Source organism: Micropterus dolomieu, linkage group LG14, assembly GCF_021292245.1.
Source record: "Micropterus dolomieu isolate WLL.071019.BEF.003 ecotype Adirondacks linkage group LG14, ASM2129224v1, whole genome shotgun sequence".
Lineage (NCBI taxonomy): Eukaryota > Metazoa > Chordata > Actinopteri > Centrarchiformes > Centrarchidae > Micropterus > Micropterus dolomieu.
In genome coordinates this window covers 10702251-10712387 of record NC_060163.1, presented here as the reverse complement: position 1 = coordinate 10712387, position 10137 = coordinate 10702251, and the positions used below count along the sequence as shown (strand labels likewise).

Here is a 10137-nt window from a genome sequence, read left to right as displayed (position 1 = left end):
CATTGTTAGAGTGTGAGTAAGTTCCCCTTCTGGTGATTTGTATTAGATGTTGTCAGCAGTGTATTATTCTGGACTGGGCTGTTTAAGATCTGTGTGTGTGTGTGTGTGTGTGTGTGTGTGTGTGTGAATGCACACATGAGATTCTGTGTTTATCCCGCTGATATCGATTAATGCTGCACGCCTGTCAGCACGCCATCTGATAGTGTTTACTAACCCCTCTTGTTACTCTCTCCTCTCCACAGCAATAGAGACCCAGAGTACCAGCTCAGAGGAGATAGTGCCAAGCCCGCCCTCGCCTCCCCCGCCACCCCGCGTCTACAAGCCCTGCTTTGTGTGCCAGGACAAGTCCTCAGGGTACCACTATGGTGTCAGCGCCTGTGAAGGTTGCAAGGTGAGACTCCTGGCCTTCCTCTGAATCTGCCAAGCAAGCAAGATGTTCATCAATCTTGTAACCTTCGTGTGATTTACATAACACTCTAAGGTCTTCGCAGCCTAAGCTCAGATGATGAAAATGATAAGGCACGTCATTTTGAGTATTTCACATCCTTTTGGGTTTTTCAGTGTTTAATGCTGGAATTTATTGTTGGAACAAGTCAAACTTGACTACTTTTTCGTGGGGAATCATCTACTAACATTATCCTTTGCTTTACTGAGCTGCCTAATCATCAGTATGACCTGGACAAGTTGCAATTACCTATTTCAACACTTCAGCCTATATCTGAGCATATTGTAAAGATAACCTATATGATGGGCCTGCCTCTTACCACTTACCATATGTGAAACATTGTCAACTATCAACTGTTGTTGCTAACACGTATCAGCTTTACTGGCATGCCCGCATCAGCCGTCTGTTATCAGTACAGCCACGTTACACAGGTGCTGAAGAGGCCTCATAACCCCTATCTGCTCTGTTATCAGTTGAGAGTTGCTGTGTGCATGCATACATGTTCTCCTGTTATTGTGAGCACATAGACGTCTTTATCTCACTTCTCCCAAGGCACAGAGCCAAAGTTGTGTAAACTCAGAGGAGGCTGGAGATGAGGAGGAGGCATCTGTGGAATCTAATGTAAAGTTTCTGCCAGGTGCAAACCTTAGCTCTATAACAACCACCTTGTTTTTGTTTTTTTGCACAGTGGTCATGGAATCTTGAATTTAGCAAATAGGATTTCCAAACATGTAGAGTCTTAAACAGAACAAGAGTATGTAAACCCTCCTTGCAAGGTTCAGTCATGACAGCAGCCTGTGTATAGCAAGAGGAGGTAGGGAGTGGCTGACAGGTGCCCGCAATACCCTCTGACTTATTGACTGTGCAGCCAATACTGTGTGTGTTTCCATATGTGCAGGGATAGGAGTGATGTGGAAGAAAGGGGGGTAGAGCAGAGAGAGAAAAGCAAAGACTGTAAATAAAAAGAGAAAAAGCCATACTGGAAAAGGCGGGAGGCAGTAGCAGTAAAAAAGAAAAAAGGAGAAAAAAAGTGTTAGTATGGGCAGGATCTCAGGGGGACTGTAGAAATAAATACAAAATGATACAAAGATGAGAGAGACTGCAGGGAGTGAGATAGCGGGAGTGAGAGAGCAGACTGTGCTCTGGGAGACATGAACAGCTAGAAAAGAGAAGCTTGGATGGTTGTGGGGGCAGCAGATTAGGCGGACGGGGTACAGGGGCCACAGCTGAACTCACTGACACCAAGAGAAAGATGGTCAGCGCATCAGAGCACGGGGGGGTGGGAAAATGACTAAAGAATGCAATGGGAAGAAAGCACAGGAAAGCTGGGAGCCTGGCACACACATACATACTAACGCATAACCTTTTAACACAAACCCCCTGAGTGCTCCATGAAACTTAACCTGCTCCCCAAATGTGACTTATAAAAAGTTAACAAAGTAAGTAAAGGCCGACCCCTGTGCTGTTTTATAGGGGCAACCAAACTACTGCTGACTTTGCTGCTCCATGGGTCCCGTGGAAACTTGAAATATCTATATAACGGATTTAATGTCTTGTTTTTAGTTTTGACAGGTTTTGTATGTATAGACATCCTTAGACTAAAGGGAATTAACCTATTTTATTTACCTCATTCATATCAAATCTAATACTCCAAATTATATTCAGGTTAGTGGAAATATATGCTTGACTGTCGAGATGAGACAAATGATTATTGTACAGACAGAAGGAAGAGATGGGGGGTACTGAAAAGTAGCATCAGTATGAGTGTGTTTGTGTGTACTGAGCAAGATTAAGCTTGTATGCAAGTGTGTGAGACAGAGAAACGGGAAGATGGTGTGTAGTAGCCCTCACCCTTCTGTTCTGATAATATTGTGTGGCGTATGATGTGTTTCTCAACAGTTTAGCACAGGTAGAAGATGTGGCCATGCATAGGCTTACAGCTATACACAGTCAGGTTTGATGATCAAGTTTTGATTTTTATGTATTTTTATTCTATAATTTAATATTAACGCTTCATATTGGTAGTGTCTCACACTTACTTCATTCATATGATATACTTCAAACAAATTTGTTCACTCTTAAGTGGTTGGTAAAGTGGACAGCTACTAAGCTAGCTGCTGACTACTTTATGTATCTTGACTATAGACATGTTTGTGTCCGTGTGTGAGGTGTTTGCATGTATTAAAAAGTATTGACTTGGAACTCAGAAGGTGTGCAGCATCTCTGCAACCATTTTTAAGGCCTAAATGACTTTTATTATGTCCTCTTAATGTTGCTCCCTATTGTCTGATAACATCTGATTAAATAGGGTTATAAATAAAAAAAATAAAGCTCAAACCATCCGGTGAGTGTGTGTGTGTCTCTGTGGTTGTGTGAGACCAATATAGAAGTATGAATCTCTGTTTTGTGGTTAGTGTCAGTTTGAAACACACCTCTTGTTGCATCAAGCAGCATTAGCGGTAGTTTTAAATGGTCACCTGCATTATTGCAAACTTGCATTGAACTGAGGGTTGTTGGATTAACCATTAATTGTCTATGTAGTTGGAATGAAAATATGAACACAAATAATCAGAAAAAAGTAATTTATTCAAATTAAGTCAAAATAAAAAGTATGAGACAGGTTGACCTGTATTTATTTATTTGGTCTGTTTATAAAGTTTTAGTTTGTCAGTAGTCATATCTGAAAAGTTAAAACTCTCAAGTTATGAGAAGTGAATTTTGATTTGTTTTCATCCCAACAGTCTATCAAAGACAAAGAAAGCATTGAAAAGGTATTACACATACAATAGTCTGACGGTTACTAATGATAGATTTAAAAAAATCTTTTACAGTGTGATAAACATAGGAGGGCAAACAATAGATGAGCTGTAAACTTGAGTAATTATTTGTTTCTCCTTAGTGGTCGCAGTGTTGTTCTCCCTGACAGCTCAGAAATAGTGTGGCTTTTTGAAGCCATTGTGCAGCTGGGATATAGCAGATTTTTTTAATTAATCAGTCAACACTTATTGTGCAAATGATTTTAAAACAATGCCAAATAATAACTTAATAAGTTTGACAATCAGTTGTTAACACTGTGTCTGCCCTCTGAAAAGCACTGAAACTAAGGCATGATAGACATTTCAGCTCTTTCAGCTCTTAAATGTAGGATCCATTTCATAAAATGTTTCTCCACAAAACCACCAGCAAGCTCTGCATGCCTCCTTGACTGGATATAATTAATTTCCCAGATAGATTATAGCTGAGGTAGATATATTTTTAACCAGAAAAAGAACACATGCATATAGACTGAGTCCAAACAGCAACAAAGTAAATCACATTCAATTCAATCATATTCTGAACCAATAATCAGATATCCTGATTAGTTTTAGGCCAAGGTAGGGGAGGCAGAAGGAAGTAGAGGAGGTTGCCCTCTAATCAGAAGATCGGCGGTTCGATCTGCTCCTTTAGTCTGCATAGCTGTTCCATCAGTGTGTGTGAATGTTTATTTCTGTTCTGATGAGTGATTTTATTGGAATTGGACTGCTGCTATTTGTACGGAGTTCAATAGTCTCAGGCTTGATTTGAGGACATTACTGTATATAGGTAAGGCTAATAATCTAAACCAAACTACTAGGACTTTAAAGGTGAATAATCCAAAATTTTTATATCTGTCCTTTGCATTGAGACTCTGAAGCTGTGTTTGCACGACAGTGATACGGGTATAAAGTCAAAGATGAACCGGAACTTAAATAGATTTTATCATTTTAATACCAAACCGTTTTTGATAGAATTTTTAAACAAGTGTTGTTTTAAACCCGTCTGACCACACACGTCTTGCCCGAATGTACTCCGTTCTACTGAACACAACAGCTCAGCTGGTTAGTAAAGTGTTACCATAATCATTAGGAATGTTGCCTAAAACTACGAAAATATCCCATGTTCAACAGCTAGCATCAGCCGCTAGTCCCCAATTCGTGAGCTGACTGTCTGCCTACTCAATAGCCACAGTGGTAATTTGAAAAATTCAGGATGCCTTCTCTGTATCACTTCAGAGGAGATGACTTGGCATAGTGTACTTAATAATTCAACACTACAGGCATGTGAATGTATATGGTTGTCTCATCTGAGACTGGGGTAAGTTGAGGGTTAGCAGCGTCTGCTTTGCTGCAGCATGCCAAACTACAAAGGCATTTCCTGGGGGCTGTAGTGAACAGAGGAAACAGGAGGGGGATTTTGAGCTCTGCTACTTGGAGACAGCTTGTTCGTTTGTTGTGTAAGTTCTATCGCCCGCACATACTCATTGGCGTTGCACTTCTTTTCCCCTCCAGATATTAGCACTTAAACATTAAATATGCATGCCCACCCCCTCATGTTTATGTTTTTGTCTTGGAGGCATGGCAGCACGCAGCAGGCGATCTCTCTTCCTGGTATCCGCTGCAATGGGAGGCAAGTAAATGTGAATGCAAGTTAATGTGTGGGCTGTGCACAGGCACACGCATATACACACATACAAGGATGCGGTGGGAGGCTGGGAACGCACTCTTAATCTGGGCACAGTGTGAAAGTCATGTAAGAGAGGATTCCTGTGCTTCCCTGTGAACTTGCCAACCCGACTGCCCCCTGGCTTCCCTCTTAATAAGCATAGCATTACCTATAGCATATCCTCAAACACATGCAAAGTAGAACGCACTGACCTACTCATAAGCGGGTGGGGCTCTTAAAGCACACCAGGTAGACAGCTGGGAACTCAAGTACATGACATATGCAATCATGTATGTGCTGTTACCGTTCGCTCCTTCTCTTTCATCCCTCCCGCCCTCTCCCTCTTCTTGCGACTCTCATCTCCTCTGAACACTGCAGGGTGGCTGACAGGCCTGCTGAGGGCTCTTGTCGCCGGGGTGGATTAAGCGGTGATACAAAAAGAGGCTTAAGGGCCGCAGGAAGCAATGACTCCTAAAAGGAGGAGAGGGGGGAAGGGGCGGAAACGATCAACGGTCCCACGAGCCGGCAGCGACAGCCAATCAGGAGGTGCTGCGAGAGAGCACCTGAGCCTCATGATGGTGGGAGGGCGTGGGTCAATCCCCTGGTGACACTGGGGTCAGGGTCAGGGCAATATCGGATCAAAGAGGACATGATACACGCACACATAGGCACATACAAAGGCCACGGACCTATCCCTGAGCATCAGCAGCTAAAATTAACGTCAAGCTATAAGCCTTGTTGTCTCCACTTTGTTGTCTGTCTGGCCTCATTATTCTGCTGGGAGATGGCAGGTCTTCTCAGAGGAGTTTGTAGGTATCTGCTAGAAGTACCAAACTTTCTATTTCTAGGCTGGAAATTGCACATGAACAGCAGGAGTGAGATTGAAAAAGTGTGGAGTTGTTCACCCTTTTTCAATTGCTAAAAAAATCAACAAGTTGCAAAGCAGATATGATGAAATCAGGACAAAGGTTAGATGAGATAACCCTCTGAGGACTGAAACTCTTCCTCTACCAGCTGGAAGAAGTATATCATCGTGTGTAATCGGCACTCTCGCCCCCGCTCTGGTACCTTCTTCAAACAGATACATGACAGACTGTACCCTCTTCCTCTTCGTAGTTCATTAGAAGCCTGAATCACTTCCACTTTGTGGTGGATGGGAGATGTGAGAAGAGCCTGGTGATCTGGGAAGGACAAATTGTGGGCTTAGGTCCACTGGCCATCTGTCGGCTTGCAAAGATAATCCCTCGGCATGGGATGGGCCTCCCTGGCAGCTACCCCACCCCACCACACCAGACTCCACTCCATTCCCTCTTTCCCTAGCTACCCCTACCCATCCTCCTACTGACCAAAACATAACCCGTGCCCCACTGTGTTGCATCAATACTGACATTGACCTGTATTACATTTGTCCCGAGTCCTGCTTGCTGAGTACTCACTCAGTTGTGGCTGATTTGCATTAACCTCTTTTTGATCTATTTGACACACAAGGGATGTTTAAGCGGTAAGGCCACAGAGGTTAACAGTGATTTTATTGAGGTTGCCTGCTATTTAGGAGAATATAAGCTATTATGCAATGCTTTTCCACTGGTTTGTCATTTTTGACTCTCGTAATACATGGGCAGCAGTTAGAGGCCCTCCTGGTTCCAAAGCACAGTTTTTCCATTAACAATTCTTGAAAGCAGAAAATATAAAAAATTCAGTCATCAGATTTTGGGATATTTTTAGACAAGGGTACCTAGCCGGTTAGGGATGTGGTCAGTTTCAGCTTTCATACCAGAAATTCCAGGTGTTGTTTTTTACTTAAAGCATAGATAGCTCCTGTTAAACTTTTCTCCTCAGTTCTTTTATTACCCAGTATCCTGAGCTTCTTTGCAGCTGTTAGAGCTGTTCTTAAAGTTCATAGGGAGAGGATCTAAATTATTACCGAGGTAGTGCATGGGACACGTGTTGCATCCATCAGGGATAGATACTTTGCTCTGTTTCTATGTCTTGCTTTTGTGCCATCAAAACATAGTTAGTCTCCCAAAGATGGCCCAATTCAGCTCAGTGACCAAAGATGAGCTCATTAGAATTTGTCCTCTTCCCAACACGCATGGACTAAATTTTTATATGTATTATCAGATTTTCTTTGATCTAGTTAGATTGAAAAGGGAAACACGGGAAACGAGGGATTCCTTTTTTGTTCTTACACAACGCACTCATGTTCTCCCTCTCTCTCTCTCTCTAATAATACGTGCTTGGCCTGGATCTGGAATTGCTTATTTCTGGCTGTGTAAACTAGGCCATGGTTATATGGCACCCAGTAACCCCGTGCCTTTTGCCCCAAAATCCTTTGGATCTGAAACATCACCAAAAGCATTTTTGTGTTGTCTCTCGAGTGGCCATCCTAGAGGAGGTGGGAGACCTCATGAGATGATGGCAGTCCACTGACTATTGGTGTCTGTCCAGATTATGCCACAGAATAAACTCTTTAAGGACTTAACCGTATGGTAGTTCATTGCCTTTGAACTGCAGATGGTCATGGCCATTCTGATCAGCCTCTTTTTAATTTAATTCTTTTTAACCTTGCGTGTAATTTAGGGGTTTCTTTTTTAAAGGGACGTTGTTAACATGGGCAATGCATGAGGAGAGACACACAACAGCAAACCGTACAATATTTGTTAAGTAACTGAACTCTTTACTGCTATTTAGGAAGGTAATTTCATTTCCCTCACACTTCTTTTGCCACCCATCCCTCCGCCAACACCTGTCCTCTCTCTGTCTTTCTGTCCCATAGGGCTTCTTCCGAAGAAGCATCCAGAAGAACATGGTGTACACTTGTCACCGGGAGAAGAACTGCATCATCAACAAAGTCACCCGCAACCGCTGCCAGTACTGTCGGCTGCAGAAGTGCCTGGAAGTCGGGATGTCCAAGGAGTGTGAGTATAAAAACCCACAATGCCCTGCTCGCATCGGGCTCTTAGGGCCAAGCACAGATCATCATATTTTAATTTGTTTAATCCCTGAGCGGTTAGCATGATTGTTACCACTGCAGGAAGTCTTAAGCCTCAGCATTTGTTGAGATTTGTTCCACTACCAATATTGCATAAGCAATGACTATTGATGCACTCACATATCAGCTTTGGCTGCAATTCCAGTCTGAATCCTGTCAGTTTCTGTGACTAAACTCGTACATTGATGCCTTTTAGTTGATTTTGTTAGTTTGGAGGCTCCCGTTTGAAGAGTATACCCACTATAAAAGCGAGACAAAGGGTAGTCGTGATGTAGACTGGCAATAACAGTCAGGGTGTCGCCAGGCTTGGCAGGCCTCTGTGATGAATATGTTCTCACCTGCCGAGAGTGAAAGAGCAGGCGTCTGCTCTCATCATTGCACCCCGAGGGCTGTGTGAACACACACACACACACACACACACACACTCACACACTCACTCACACATATGTACACGCAGGCAGACAGACTTGATAAAGTAATTGGAAGAGGTGTGACCACTACAGAGAACTCAGAGGCCAGCCGGGTTCTTACCTCAACCCTGGTCACATGACACACTCTGTTGTACACACAGGCACACACACACACTCACTTGTTATCATGTTGCACATTACCAAAATGTGTGTATGGGGCACATTTTCACTCTTGAATACTGATTCATAAAGTAATAAATAGAAAGTGGTATATGCAGATGGAAAGTGTAGCACCTCTCCTCCTCTCACCAGCACACACCTGTTTAAAACTCCCATGCTGACTCCATTGCTCCATCCCTCTCTGCCTCCTGTCTTCCCAGCGCTATTTACCTCATCTTTCTGGTACGGCGAGTGCAGGGAGTGCCACAGCACTGTGGCTTACAGTAAAAGAAGTTATCCTCTGAGCTCCTTACCTTTGAATGGGGCCATTAATCATGGTTAGAAGGATCACAGCAGCCAGCTCTTTTACACAGAGAGAGAGAGAGGGAGAGAGAGAGAGAGAGAGAGAGAGACAGGGGCACTCAGCACACAACAGGGGAATAGACTGGAGTTGGAGAGCCATCTAGTGGTGAATAGATAGTACTGAACAACTGAAAACAGCTAAAATTGGTTTTCTGAATGGAATGGAGACTGGAAGTTTTTATTATCTGATAGATTTTGACCCACCTACACTCATATGGTTTTGGTTTAATAGCCTTTTTATGATTGTGGTCATTTTGTGCAGATTGCTCGTCTTGTGTCCTCAGCAGTGACTTTGGCTTGTGAAATTGGTCTGGGCTGGTGAGGAAGGAGACGCTGGCCATCTGGGGCCAGCAGGGAGTCTTTCTGCCTCTCACAATCACAGACACGAGAACACACGCAGACATAAAAATGTGTTCTCGTGCACACACTCAAATTATGGACTTGCAAGGTGACAAACACAAAGTGGTATGAATATAAACGCTTTAATAGTAATATGCTCAGACAGCTCCAGTTAAACACCATATCCTGTCTGTCACACACACACACGCAGAAAGTGGACCCCCTGCTAGTGCCGGGGACGTCTGGGTGACCTTGTGTCTGCCGGCAGACAGCTCCAGATGACAGTGCCAGGCCTTCTGCCAGGTGGCAATGCCAAGCAAGATGGCTTCAGAAAAAGAGAGGGGGTTGGGAGCAAGTGAAGGGTTACAAGGGAAATGCCTGTAAGCCTAGTGACACATTTATATCAACCTGACAGTGGTTCGTTAAAGAAGACCAAGACTTATGGCTTAAATGAAAAATATTAGCATGTATTGGCTTATTTATGCCCTTGTTGCCCTTAGCCTAGTGCAGTGGTTTCCAACATAGGGGCCAGGGCCCTTCAAAAGGGGTTATGAGATAACTGAGTTAGAAAGAAACACATTTCTGCTACATCAAAACTATGTCATTTCACTCATTTTTGCATCAAAAAGTATTCAAATTAAACTATCTGAGAAGGTAAAAATCATTCTTTGTTTGAAATAATAGCAGCTCATAGAAATATGTACATTTTGGCAAGAGGTGGCGAGTTGACTTTGCTCTGTTTTAAAGGGTCACAAGCCAAAAAGGTTGGGGAACCCTGGATTCTCAAGCAACACAAAGGAAAGTAACTTTACTCCCACTACTGACACCTGTCCATTATGAGTCTTTTTTTGTGCATCAGTGATGATCATATGGTTTAGTTGCACAATCCTTGAATCCTTGAGGTTCAGACCAGCCACCCTACCTCATCATCGTCACCCCCCCCCCCCCCCTTTTTTTTTTTTTTTTTT

At 43.2% G+C, this 10137-nt stretch overlaps 1 protein-coding gene across 1 annotated transcript in view; it reads left to right on the top strand.

The window, feature by feature from the left end:
* The first annotated feature begins 238 nt into the window (after positions 1-238).
* raraa (retinoic acid receptor, alpha a) overlaps positions 239-10137 on the top strand; it is a 16611-nt gene continuing 6712 nt past the window's right edge. The window contains exons 1-2 of the mRNA XM_046068884.1: positions 239-391; positions 7683-7824. Of these exons, the coding sequence (XP_045924840.1) occupies positions 7713-7824 (112 nt within the window). The 5' untranslated portion in view covers positions 239-391; positions 7683-7712. The remainder of the gene's footprint in view (positions 392-7682; positions 7825-10137) is intronic.